The 13,859-nt window shown below is 46.2% G+C and overlaps 1 protein-coding gene across 7 annotated transcripts in view; it reads right to left on the bottom strand.

Moving 5' to 3' along the window:
• The window catches only part of ENOX1 (ecto-NOX disulfide-thiol exchanger 1), a 553,951-nt gene that overhangs the window by 92,992 nt on the left and 447,100 nt on the right, over nucleotides 1–13,859 (bottom strand). For all 7 annotated transcript variants that reach the window (XM_043579372.1, XM_043579396.1, XM_043579389.1 and 4 more), the window contains one exon: nucleotides 197–381. In XM_043579372.1, the coding sequence (XP_043435307.1) occupies nucleotides 197–381 (185 nt within the window). The remainder of the gene's footprint in view (nucleotides 1–196; nucleotides 382–13,859) is intronic.

Genomic DNA, 13,859 nt, shown 5'->3' with positions numbered 1-13,859 from the left:
GTCTTCTTCTCTAGCCTGATTTTTTTCTGCAGACTCTGCCCTTCTGCAGTCACCGGCACTTTCCTTTCCTTGCTAGCTTGGCGCTTGTCCTTTCTTCTCCTTCACCCTTCCCGGCAAATGGCTCCCGTCTCACGTCCGCGGAACGCACGCACCCCTTGCCCTCGCGGAAAAAAAAGAAAAGTCTGGGCCCAGGTACCTGCTGCATGCCCTGCATGGTCTGTTGCAGGAACTGGAGCTGCTGGTCCTTGGTGACGTTGTCCTCCGTTCGGAAAAGCTGCTCTTTCTCCTGTTTCAGCAGCTCCACTTCGTTCCTGTAGGCGTCGAGCTGCCAGCGCAGACTGTCGTTCTCCTCTTTCAGAGCATAGGCCTGAGCAGCCAGGGCTGGAAGGCAAACACACAGCACAAGTTCAGGTCCGTCACCTTCCGGTGACGGGGGCGGGGCTTAGACCGGGGCGGGGGGAGGAGGGGCTTTCGTGGGATGGGGCGTCTCTCACCCAAATTCTTACCGTTCACACCAGCTCAGAAGCAAACCCCAAATGCCTGGCCCCGGGGCTCTTTGATTCCCGGCTGGTGAGCATCACTTCTTTGGGAATTTTTATCGATTCCATTTGTCCTGTCTGATGGAGGCATGCTTCTTGTGCGCCCAGGAGTAACTCCTCCCCAGTGCTGGCCTCTCGGCCTCTCCCCCAGTCCGAGGCACCCTCCCGCAAGCGGGAACGTGCTGCTAGGTGGGGACAGCACGGGGGCCACTTTCTTTCACCGAATCAGCCTTTCCACAGGTTGAGGCCTGCAGCCACATCCCAGGGGACAGAGGGATCGACACGGACGTCATTCCTCCCCGCACGGCCGCTGGGACAAATCGCACGGATTGCTCGCCCCCTCCTTATCAGGACGGTAGGCTGGCTCCGTATGTTTCACCAGCAGATTAAAACCCTGCTTCCCTGCAAGGCCGTGACCTTCCTTCCCGAAACCGAAAACTCCCCATGTGTGGATTCGGATCTTACGTCTCCATCCTACCGAGAAACCGAGACCGTTAACAGAAACTGCAGAGACTGAAAACAGAAGAGTGGGTGGCACAAAGCAACACGGATGGTTTCCAGCTTCCCGGCTGGGGTCTCTCCCCTGATACTAACCGCCGGCGGAGTACCCAGCACGTGAGAGACACCGGACCCGACGATTTGCACGGACTCATCACTTCATCCCCCCTCAGGCCTAGAATGTCGGTTAGGCTGCTCTTAATCCCATTCTTTACAGAGGACAAAAACGAGGCACAGAGAAGCTAGAGAACTTGTCTCGCCCCACAAAGGAAGTATCGTAAACAGTCTTCAAACCTAGTCCTCAAGTCGCTGGGCTTTTTGGCCGTCCAGATGCGTTTAGTTCTCATCAGACCGTTTGAAACCCCTCGCGACTTCTCCCCCCCTCCCCCCACTCTCCCACCAGTTGTCCACACTTTCTTCCCCCTCCCACAGAAAATGCATTCTCTACTCTTGTAAGCAAGAGAAAAGAGAAGGAGAGATTTCAAAACTTATCAGAAACTTCTTCAAAGAAGTGACTTCCGGTTTGTAAGGGCATGACGTGAGGCCTATTGGCCAGCAGGTTCTCAGTACAGGCTCATTTCCACCCCCTTCCCCAACCAGTGCCAATCAGAGACCACTGGGGGTCAGCCTCCTGGATGTTCTACCTTCACATTACAGTATGCAGATAATAGATCTTTACAGAAGTGCTCTGAGACCCCAGTGAATTCTCTCCTCAAATATCAAACCTCAAATTATGTTAATAATAGTTTTATAGTTGAGTGGTTTATAGTATTCTGCTTTGCAAAATGATTATGTATAGTACACATGGAAATACTAATCAAATAGAACATGCAATTAACCAGAAAATTCCCTACCTCAAACCATTAGGGATCAATTAGTCAACACGCAGTTACTGCATACATACTCTGTGCCCAGGCCTGCCTGGGCATCCTGGATCACAGAAGGAGGAGCCAGATATGTCTTCTCTCAGGCAGCTTAGAAGATCAGAGAAACTGATACATTTGAAAAGAAACAAATACGTTCAAGGGAAGAGAGAACAGCCTGACGGCTGGCATATAGTAGGCATGTGATGAATGCTCGTTGAATGAACAAATAAATGAGCAACTTAGTGTCGAGGGAATTCATCCCGTTGGGGCTCAGAGAAGAGAAAGGAAGACGCGGACCAGAATGATAAAAGAGGGCCTGGAAGGCTCAAGAACTGGGGAAGGATGTCTGAACCTGGACAGGGCAAGAGCATAAGCAAAAGTTCAGGGAAGAGAATTTAAGGGAGACCACTTGGGGCAGGAAGGAGGGAAGCTTGACCAAAAAGGCACATGTCGGTCTGGAGGCAGTGAGGGAAAGGCGGGCTGTGTCACAGGATGAGAGGGGATGGAACTCAGAAGTCAGGCCAGAGAGTGAGATTCAGTGGGGCAGCTGATGGAGAACCATGCCAGGTGCCTGGGCAGCGGAAGGACACAAGGGAATTGGTGATTGAGTAAGATTAGTTTGGCACTGGTGCGTGGAATGAACTAGAGGCTGCAGGGAATGAATGAAGGAAATTTTATTTGGTGTCTATGTGTGTGCAAAACCAAGGAGCAGCCAATTTTACAGTTTCCGGGGACTTACTCATAAAATCAGAAACGACCCAGGGTGTAGCCAGGAGCATGAGCTAGTGTTTTCTAACATCACACTGCCCAACTCCAGATCTTGTCCACACCCCATGACACCAACTCCTGACAACTCAGTTTACCAATCCACAAGGAAATGGTTATGAGGCATCATTTGAGAGGGATGCTGTAATAGGGCAAAATTACAGAAAATGCAAATGATGAAAAAAATGTTGGCACCACATAAGCACATTACTACATTTAGTAGCATTCAAAGACACTTAAGTCATTTCCTTAGGAAGCTCTATTTGGCCCTTTTTCAATTTAGAGTGGCATTTTTATTATCATAACTGATAGCAGGTGTTTGTGAAGAAATCGATTAGTATGCAGGGATGGAAATTACATTTTCCAAATGAATTGCATAGTCTGCAAGATACGCTGAAATCTGTGTAGCAAAATGCAAGCAGTTATAAAGCATGTGCCAGCAACATTATTTAAATAAATTATCTGAACATAAATACATATAGGAGAGTGCACCATCCATTATTTCACGGGCTCTCTTAGAAGCCTGTGTAACGGCAGTGCTGACAGTTATTCTTGGCTGAGCCGAGTGGCCACTACTCTTGCCAAGGAAGAGACAATGCTGTTTGCATTTCTGGAATAGGAATGTGATATCATTATATACATATACATATACATATATATGTATACATACATACATACATACATGTATATGTATATATATGTATATATATGTATATATATGTATATATACATATGCATATATATACATATATACACATATATATACATATATATGTATATATATGTATATATATACATATATATGTATATATATGTATATGTATATATACATATATATACATATATATGTATATGTATATATATGTATGTATGTATATGTGTGTATATATATATATATACATAATTTTTTTTAAAAAGCAGCTGTAACTCTCCTCCCTCCACCCCAAATCAATACCATAGCCAATCCCATCAACGTTTTTATAACTGAGGCATATAACTAATTTACATTCCTGATTAAATGATTTCAAGCTTGATAGTTGCAAAAAAAAAATGGTTACTCATGTGGCAGCAAAGTGGTTATTTCTACAGGGTGAGAAATTGTATATTGACTCCACTTAACTTCAGGCCACCTGTTTGTAAACATTGTTAAGTGTCACGGGCAGCCCTGAATGCACCCGTCACATGAGGCTTCTGGGAACATTATGTTCCTTGAGCCCGGAAAGAAACAAAGTCCTGATAATTCCTAGCGTAATATCATTTTTTCAGGATATTAAAAATTCAGAAACTTGACCAAGTTCCATTCTTTCATTGCTCTCCCTTTGTCTTTACTCTTTAGCTCTTTCCAGGACACTGTATTAAATGAAAACAGTCTTGAAAAATGTGTAATCAAGCTTCCATGATAGAATTTACCCTTGAGAGACTGCATAACAAATTCACTATTCAAATAAGCGTAAGGATTAAAAATAACCTACAGCGTGTGTCTTTTTGTAAGATTCCCTGAGGAGTGTACTATGTTCCGATAAATGGAATATTTAGCTAAGAGCCACCACCTGTGGATTACCCATTTGCAATAATTAACACAAAAAGAATACAATGAGCCTTCAAATGTAAACCACTCTTCTGAATCCAATGAAATCTTCCTTTGGTGATTCTAGTGGCAGCTGAATCCAGTGGTGCCTCTGGATTATCAGTAATTCACTCACAACCAACCAGATTATTGAGAAAATGGGGCATCCAAAGGGGAAGGGCAGTGCGATTGTTCCGACCCTAGAAAAATTGTTCCCGCGATTTTCTGATTGGATCAAAAGTGAAACAGCAACAGAAGAAAAACTTTGCCAAGCAAGATTAAATTACATTTCAAAAATTAGCACTAGACTACTAAAATTACCAAAGTGACGTCAGTGCAGGAAAATTGATCCAAAGATTAAATTGTACCGCTGAAAAGGAGGTTTCAAGGGATTACAGCAGCTTGCTTTACCCTTTACGAGATTCCATACAAACCATTATCCTTTATATTAATTATGGCCAAAGTGACCTCTTCCTGTCTCCTGTATTACTTACTGTGTTTCCATGGGAACAGAGAGTGGCAGGCTTAACTTCTTTAAGTAAATAATCTGGGGAAAGCCTTGAAATCTCTCTCTTACCAGCCGGAGCCGGCCTCAGAAAAATAATTAGCCCTATATGAAGAATGTAAGTTATTTTGGGTTATGTCCCGGTAAGCTGACGGTATGTTAATATCTTTTTTCCTGCTCAGGCAAGATGTAACTAAATTAATAAAACACTTTAACATATTATTCCTAACAATATCTGGATGTCTCAAGAACTGTTCATCTTTGTGTCTTTGGGGAACTCCGCGTTTAACATTCTCCCTCCACTCTGCCAGATGCAGACGCGGAATGCCAGGAGAGGGCTGCTGAACTGTGTGTTTCTTTCCCCCACACAAGAAGCCCTTCTCAAGGATTCATCAGCTGCTGCCCAGATGGGCGGCTGTGCTGACAGAGTCAGAACACGGGATGATATGGACAGGTCCAAGGCCTGGAAGACACCCCCACGATATCGGTCACCTTCCAGCCCCCCTGGGCTAGTGACTTAGCTACTGGCCAGGCCCCATCTGCCTCTCCCCAAGCCTCTCCTTGCAGGCTGCCTGGCTGGGGGTGGGGGGGTGGGGAGGGGGGTTGCCCTTCTGTGGCAGAGACAGCATGCGGTGCACCCAAACTCATGCTTTTCTTTGCTCAGTGCAGCGTTGCTCCTGACAGGTGACTGTCCCAGAGGCTGGTGCTCACCAGCGGGGCATGAGGGAGCGAGGGGTGTCTTCTGAATAATGTCTCTTCCCGCTGCTGGAATGGGCCTGGGTCTCTGACTCACCACACACAGGAAAGGTGCCCGGAGACCGACAGTGTCTGCTTAGGGACTCTTCTGTGCTCAAGAATAAACTTTTCGAGGGCGCCCGGGTGGTCAGTCGGTGAAGCGTCCGACTCTCGATCTCAGCTCAGGTCACAATCTCACAATTTGTAAGTTCAAGCCCCGCGTCGGGCTCTGTGCTGATGGTGTGGAGCCTGCTAGGGATTCTCTCTTTCCCTCTCTCCCTGCTTCCCCTCCATGTATGCGCGTGCGCTCTCTCAAGATAAACAAATACATACAAAAATGAAAAAGAAAAAAAAGCTTTTTCTTGTTGCTGGGAAAGCCCCTGAAAATGTGGGCCTTATTTATAAACTAGCTGGTGTTCCTGTAAGCCAGTATTTCCCCCAGTAACGGCCTCCGTCCAGGTTCTCAGGTGGCGGTGGTGCTGACGGGGCCGCGAGCACGCTCTGAGAAATGCTGCTCAGACCATCGCTCGTTCTGTCACCTGGTTCCTGAATTGGGGCTACGGTTGGCTTGTTTGGACAAATCCTTCTGGAGGAAGCTCCATGCCCTGCACCTTTGAGGGCAGTCCTGCCCTGGCCACATCCCAATGCCCTCAGCGCCTCCTTTCGGAGTGAGGGTGAGAGTTCACCCTTCCCCATCTCCCCCAAATAAAAAGCAGCAGTAGGAATAGTGGTGGTAACAGCTAACAATTTCTAACATGCCAGGTACCGTGCGAGGCATGTGACTTGCACGATCTCCTTGCAGCGTCCAAAAACACGATATAGTGAGTATGATCGCAGCTTCTATTCTACAGGTGATGGAGCTGGGTTTGAGAGACGCAGGGGTTGGAGGCGCAGGCTTTCCACCCAGTTTACCTCCCGTCCTCGACATAATGCCATTGGGGTAGCCTGGGCGCAGATAAGTGCTGCAGCCGGAGAGGGAAGGAACCAAGGACACCACGAGAGTGGCAAATTTGTTGCTAAAACAGAAAACGGCTTCCACTTGTGGCACTGTTTGGGGAGCGTTCTGCTTGAGGCCCTATTTTAACACAGACACACAAGTCTCTTCTGCAGGAGAATCTTGGGAATGATCCAGAGGGAAGGACCCGTCTGGCCCCCTTTGGACAGTCTTGACGCCTGACTCAGACCACTTAGGGATCCTCCTTCTGCCCCCCCGTGTCTCTCTCCTCTGAAATGGCCACACTGATAGTCACGAACTGCCGAGCTCCTGAGCCGCAGTTGGTTAATAAGGCTCCATTGGGACAGCTGTGTCCAGGGGTGCCTGGGTGGCTCAGTTGGTTTTTGGGTGTCTGACTTCAGCTCAGGTCGTGATCTCGCGGTCCGTGAGTTCGAGCCCCGCGTCGGGCTCTGTGCTGACAGCTCGGAGCCTGGAGCCTGCTTTGGATTCTGTGTCTCCCTCTCTCTCTGCCCCTCCTCCACTCACGCTCTGCCTCACTCTCAAGAATAAATAAACATTAAAAAATACATGTATTTATTTAAAAATAATATATATAATATATAAATATATATTATATATAATATATAAATATATATTATATATAATATATAAATATATATTATAAAATATAAATATATATTATATATAAATGTATTATAAATATATATATTATAATAATATATATATTTATAAAATATTTTTATATATAAAATATTTATATTTATATATATATTTATAATATATATATTTATATATATATAATGTAAATATAAAATATATATAATATATTATATATATTATTATATATTATTATATTATATATTAGATATTATATATAATATTATATAATATATATAATATTATATATATAATATATAATATATATTATATATATATATATAAGATATATATGCCTCCCCCTCCCCCAACCCTCTGACCTCACCTGTGTGGTTGCTCTGTCATGTGCCTTCAGTTACAGTAAAGGCAATGGAAAAACCTCTCTTCCCACCGAGTCCCGTCCCCAAGATGTCCTCTGAACAGGCCAAGGAAAGCCCAAGACAAGACCCGGGCCTGCCCTCAGCTGACCAGGGGAAGGAAGGCCTGGGGTCCTTGGGCTGCTGCCATGTCGGTGCCTCCCAGTGTCCAGACACAGAGCTGAAGGGCATCTTGGCCCCGCTGCCCGGCCAGGCTCCTGCTAGACAGCCTCCTACGGTCCCAACAAACTGTAATCGATCTGTTTCTCAGTCACACCTGTATCACCGCGGAAGTAGCAATCTTCCTCAAATTGCTCACGGAAATTCCTTCTGCTACATTTTTGCAGGATTATTATTATTACAACTTAGCATTGACATAACATTTTATATTTGCAGTGTGCATTATAGCCTGCCCATTAGCTATTATTAGGGAGAGCTAAACAGAAGCACAATGCGGTGTCTATTTCCATCTTTGTGTGAGGCCGGTGGAATAAGGGTAATTTGGAGAGTGCAGGTAAGCTAGATCCTGTTATTATAATGGCTTAAATGCGAGTCTGGAGGCACAACCCACAGCTGGCGACTCAGGAAACACCCCCCCCCCTCCCCCCCTTCTGTCTCCCCTTCCACACAGCTCATCCTCACCTAGGGGTCTGCGCCCCGGAGCAGCGGCCACAAGGTGCTGCGGGGTGCAGACACCACAGAGAATTCACATCATGCCTTCCTGCTTTGCCACCGACCTTATTCTCCTCTGATACCGCTCCCAGCTGCCCCCATCGTCCCCAGGGCAAAATGAGGGGAGAGGCTTGCCCACTCCTTTCAACAGCAGGATAAGCCTGCAATTTAAAGTACTGTTGAAGGATGCTGGGTGGGGGTGAGGGACGCCTTTCTAGGCCTCAGGTGAGCACAGATCAAGACCCAGCAGTCTCCAGGAGAAGGTGGCCAGACTGCCAGGGCAGGATGAGGGGGAAGGAGGGGAGAGGGGGTTGGGTTGTTGGAGCCCCAAACCCAGGCAGCAGGGCTACTGAGAGGGGCATTTCTCCCCTCAACTCCAGCTCTCCCCGCCGCCCGCCTTTACTTTTTTTGATCAGATGTCAGTTTTCTTTTTCATTTTCAATGTTGACCTCCAAGATTCAGGACTACCTCTTTTCTACCTTCTGAAGGCTTTAGAGATTCCTTTTCAGAGCAGTCAGACTCAGACCAAGATAAATCTCACAAGGACACAGGTTTCAGGGGCGTGGGAACGCCTCCCCCGGCCTTGGCCGCCACCCTCGCACACAGAGCGCCCCCCTTGAGTACAGCTCTGCACCACTGGCTTTTAGCTCTGGGCCGCTGCACCCTACGTAGCGGTTGGTCTTGTCCAACCAGAGAAGCCTGAAACACAACCTCTCCCCTGAAGGAGTTCCTGGTCTCATTTCTCATTTCCTCACCTGCCTGTGGCCTAAGGACCTCACCTCCTTCCCCCACTAACTTGCGGATTTCTTGGTCATTTCTCATTTTCTTCAAGACACCTTCCCCTCAAGAAGTGGGGATTTCCTGCTCCTACTAACACCTCCCCAGACACACACACACACACACACACACACTCTTGAACTGGTGGTTTCCACCACATAAAACACATCCACACTCGGAAATGTGAAGAGAAGCTCAGCCCGAACCTCAACATTCTCAGATGTAGGCACCATCTTTTGCAAGGAATAGCAACTTTTCCCACAGGTTTTTTGTTTTTTGTTTTTTGTTTTTTTATCTCAGCACATCACATACTTGGGGCAACAAAGAGGAGTTGCACAGAAAACGCTTTTCTCCCCTCAGTTTTTGTGCTTTATATAAACGTTAACTATCCAGTCTACTAAGAGAGAACCAAGACTTTGCTCGCAAGCTTTTTTGGGGGGGTGGGGGAGTGGGGGGGGAAGTGGTGGGTGGGGACTGTGCTCGGGCTGCCCGTGAAGTCTCATCCTCTCCACTCTCCTGGTCACCAGTGTGGAGACTGATTGATGTGCACGTATTTGTGCCTGACATTAGGGCAGAAAGAGTTCCTGTCGTCTCTAAGTACATAACCACAGTAAAATGACACTGGTATGAATAACTGAGGCCAGTATTCCTCCAAGTTTCCTCCACCCACAGCCCTCATTTGTTCCACTTTGGTATCTTAAATGGGAATTCTTGGAGCCATCCCATCCCAGACCCTCTGAATCTGAGGGTCTGGAATGGGGTCTGAGGATGTGCCTTTCAACAACCATCCAGGGTGGGCTGAATGCATGCCAAAGTTTTAGAACCGCTTCCCTGGCCTGTACGGACCGGATCCCCGTTCCTTCGTAACTTTCTTCCAGTCTTACACTTCTTTCGTCATTTTTTTTTTTTTGACACCTGCTTTCTCTCAGCCTTTTCTAGCCGCTTTTCTGTTCTTAAAAGGACCTTCTCATCTCCAGCTTTTACCCTCCAACATGGCCGCCGAGGCCTCTCCGCCATCTGCCTTGCCTTCTCGCATTTCATCAATCTATCCACCCGTTCCTCTCTGAACGCTACTTACTGCCTCTCCCGTGATGATATTGTGACTGAATGCTTTCATAAATCCTCCAGGCAGTGTCTCCAAAACACATTTTTCTGATCTACTGGATGTTGTTGCGTATTAGTTTTCTTTGCAGCCATATTTCTGGAGAAAGTGCCTGCTGCAGCAGGTCCGGGGCTTGCGCCCCGGAGAGGCCCAGCCCAACCTCTGTGCCCGGTGGGAACTAACGACCCTTGGCCAGGGGTCCTGACACCAGCTGCTTACTGAGGAGAGGGGGCCCATCCCTGCTTGTCTCTAACCACTGATGGATGAGGAAATCAGTTCCTGGCTATTCTCCTAGAGTCTGAGAAAAGCAGAGACTCTGTACTTGGCCTTCCCCACGTTTTTCTGCATCAGACTACCCTCATTTTTTTTCTTTCCTCCTAAACAACCTTTTTCCGATTATCCAGAGGATGCTTCACATGTTCCTCACGCAGCTATGATGGGGGGGGGGGGAGGGGAAGGGTGGTGGTTCTCCACCTGTGTCATGGATGCCATACTTAAACCAAGAAACTAGCTCCCTTTCATTTCTTCTTTCTTTGGTCCTTGGTGATTTGCCACGTCAGTCACTTCCTTTCCCCTGAACATTTTTATCTTTTACTTCATTTTCTTACCTTAAAATTTGTTATGCTTATTTATTGTTTGAGAGAGAGAGCGAGAGAGCGAGCAAGCCAGGGAGGGGCAGAGAGAGGGACAGAAAGAAATCCCAAGCAGGCTCCGCGCTGTCAGCCCAGAGCCCGACTTGGGGTTCAAACTCACAAACTGTGAGATCATGGCCAGAGCTGAAACCGAGTGTCGGACACTTAACCGACAGAGCTGCCCCGGTGCCCCCCACCTTTTACTTCATGTTCATTTTCTTCTCATCCTTTATTACCTTACCTCAACCTGTTTCTTCGCCCTGTTCTTTCTACCTATTATTGATGGACATCAGGCCCCATGTCATGTACCAGTGGTTTTCAAGCCTTTGTGCGGCAGAAATACCTGAGGACTATTTTATAACTCACGTGAGTGGGCATTAACTCCCAGCCGTTGCCAGGAAAGCTTCCCAGCTCTTTCTCACGCGGAGCCAGGGCTGTGAATCACTCATCTACGCCTTCTGTCACTGCTCACCGGTATCAGTCTTCCACGTTGCCATAGTATCAGGTATTTGCAAAGGGCCATGGAGCCTCTTCCTTGGCCATTTGTTACAACCTCAAGTAAACTCTCTTAGGATGAGCCTCACGTTACTATCGAGAAGGCTGGGGCTTGGAAGAGACACATTGTTTGCCAAGCCACTCCAGGAACAAAACTCAGCTACTTCCAGAGGCCTCGAACTTCATCTGGCTCAAAGTTATTTATTATGTTCAGTGTCTCTAAATGCTTCCAGGAATACCGGTTCTCACTCATCTATCCACTTCCTTAGAGCATTTCTAATGATTTTGCCACCCAAAGGACCCCCCTCATCAAATGAGTGTCAGGGTGAACTTGGCCTTCTTTAGGCCCAGAGAATAGGAAGGAAGGAAATGTGGAAGGAAGCCTTCCAAAACCGTATTTTCAGAACCCTTGATTTCCCCTCCCTTAAGATGGCTCTAGTTCACATTCTTCAACGGGACACATCTTCTCATTCCTGCTTTCACCCCCAGAGCTTGAGTGCTACAAAAGCCTGCTTCAACAAACCCCACATTCATCTTCCCCGAGTCCTTGGGCAGGGAAAAGTGCACGGATTTTAAAAACTGTCTAGATGGCTAAATTATAGCAATTTTTCTCTGGGAGAGAGTTGTTCAGATATTAAAACCTTCTATGTACTGAGTGTGATAATCTTTCTCACATTCCCACAAAAAAAAAAAGAGCAGTTTTTGCTTTGCTCATTAAAATGATTTGTTTTTGGTTTTTGATGAGTGTAATTTCTCAGGTAGCAATGTTTCATTCTTACTAGCGACTCCTTAAAAACCCTCTGCAAGTGCGGAAGCCCCAGTTAAGCACTATTAATCAAATGCTAAATGCTTTTAAACAGCTCTACCCCTTTTTTTCTAATTGAGAAAAAGAGCTGTTTGGGCAAGTTTATGGGGTGACCTTGATTGAATTAAAGAGGTCAGGGATGGAACAGACTTCAAACTCATATTCAATGATTTTAAAGAAATGACTTCCCTCCAATTAAGCAGGAATTAGCATGAAATATTTTGTTTCCGAAAGGTTAAAGGAATTCCTCTGAGAAACCAGCTCTCTTGTTGCCTGTTCTTTATTGAACACGAGAGAGAAGGCGCCACGGATAGTTTCAGAGAAAGTGCTTTGTTAACATGGTGCTGATGAGCTGGCATCGATTATAACATTCCTTAGAGTCACAAATGCTGTATCGAAGGGGCAAAAAGTCCAATTTAAGTTTTAATTTCTGTTTCAAAAGCCCAAAGACCCAACAACTTCCAATGACTAAGAAAAATCAAGTTACGTTGTCCATCTGCGTTAATTTCAACCTAGTTCTAGGGGCAAAGTTTCACATATTACTTTATTTCTTTGCCGTTCCTCATTTCCGTTCCATCCCTAACCTTGCCATAGTCTCCCACCTTTTAATGGCCTGAAGGGACAGGTTCTTCTCCCTGCTTTAAATAGTAACACACAGAGTTTGTGATACCGAGTTATGGAAGCAGGATTGTCCAGAGGAAGGAGAGGGGACCAGACACGTCGGTGGAGGTTTGGGGACTACAGGGCATTGTTTTTGAGGAGCGTTAGTTAGTCCTGAGAAGAACACTGGCCGCGCTCTTTTACGTCCCTGCTCCTGCCAACTTCAGAGAGGCGTGGAGACACGGATTACACACAGGAGGGTGGCAGAGGGGGTACTACAGAGGGCAAGAAGGGACTTGAAGGGCACGCTCTTCTTCTGAGATTTGGGGCAAGTTAGTAAACCTCCATCAGAGCTCAGGATCCTCATCTGAAAAACATGGTCAGTACTGGGAGGATTAAACAGATAATAGTTGTGGGGTTTTTGTTGTTGTTGTTGTTGTTTTTATTTTTTGGAGGGAGGGGGGTCCCAAACTGAAAAAAAAAAGCCCTTCAACAAATAAGAAATTAGTTCTTCCTAGTTTTAATTTCCTATCCCTTCATTTCACAAACTCTTGTCCTTGTACCGTGCAACGCCACATGCTGGCCATTCAGAAAGGAAAAGATCTCAAACTAGTCTTTAAGGAACACACGGGGTGGAAGGTCCGCCCGTGTCATGTTTTTACTCTTCTTTGCTTGCAACAAAATACAGCCTTCTCCAGGGAGAAGATGGAGTTCAGATGCATAGATTTATACAACCTCTTTTCAGATAATCTCAGCCCCCACCGTTCCTTAGGTCAGGGTGTACCTGCTCGCATGGGCTATAACTCCTGACGGTCCAGGGGGCCGTGAGCCAGTGCTAGTCCAAGAAAGGAGAACTCTGATGATGTGCTGCTAGGATTCTTCACAGCACACAAGCAACGCTCTCAGATCAAAGACCGAGTCTCGATTAGTCTTACAAGACTCTGTGTGCTAATTTCTCTCCTTAATCTGGGACTTCGAGACAAGTGGTCTCATGGTCCCGTACACGGCATTAAGAATTCTGTGAATATTTGTTTTAATTTTATCACTGCTTTGTAGTATGGCATTGCTTGGCACATTGCATGGTGGCAAAGAGCTAAGGACAGAGAAATGGATAACTTTAGGGTGCTTGGGTCACATAAACTATCCTAGAAAAGCGTGGGATGGCAGGTGGAGACAATTCCTGAGAAACGGACTGGTAAATCACTAAAAGAAGAGTAACCTACCTCTACAAGATTTGCCAAATACGCGTTGTCACTGAAGTTGTGTCTGAACGCTTGTAATTACAAAAACCCGAAACTTGCAGAATTTATCTGACATTCCAACTAATTACTGT

Source organism: Prionailurus bengalensis, chromosome A1, assembly GCF_016509475.1.
Source record: "Prionailurus bengalensis isolate Pbe53 chromosome A1, Fcat_Pben_1.1_paternal_pri, whole genome shotgun sequence".
Classification (NCBI taxonomy): Eukaryota; Metazoa; Chordata; class Mammalia; order Carnivora; family Felidae; genus Prionailurus; species Prionailurus bengalensis.
Note: the sequence above shows the minus strand (reverse complement) of the source record. Positions and strands in the feature narration are given on the sequence as shown.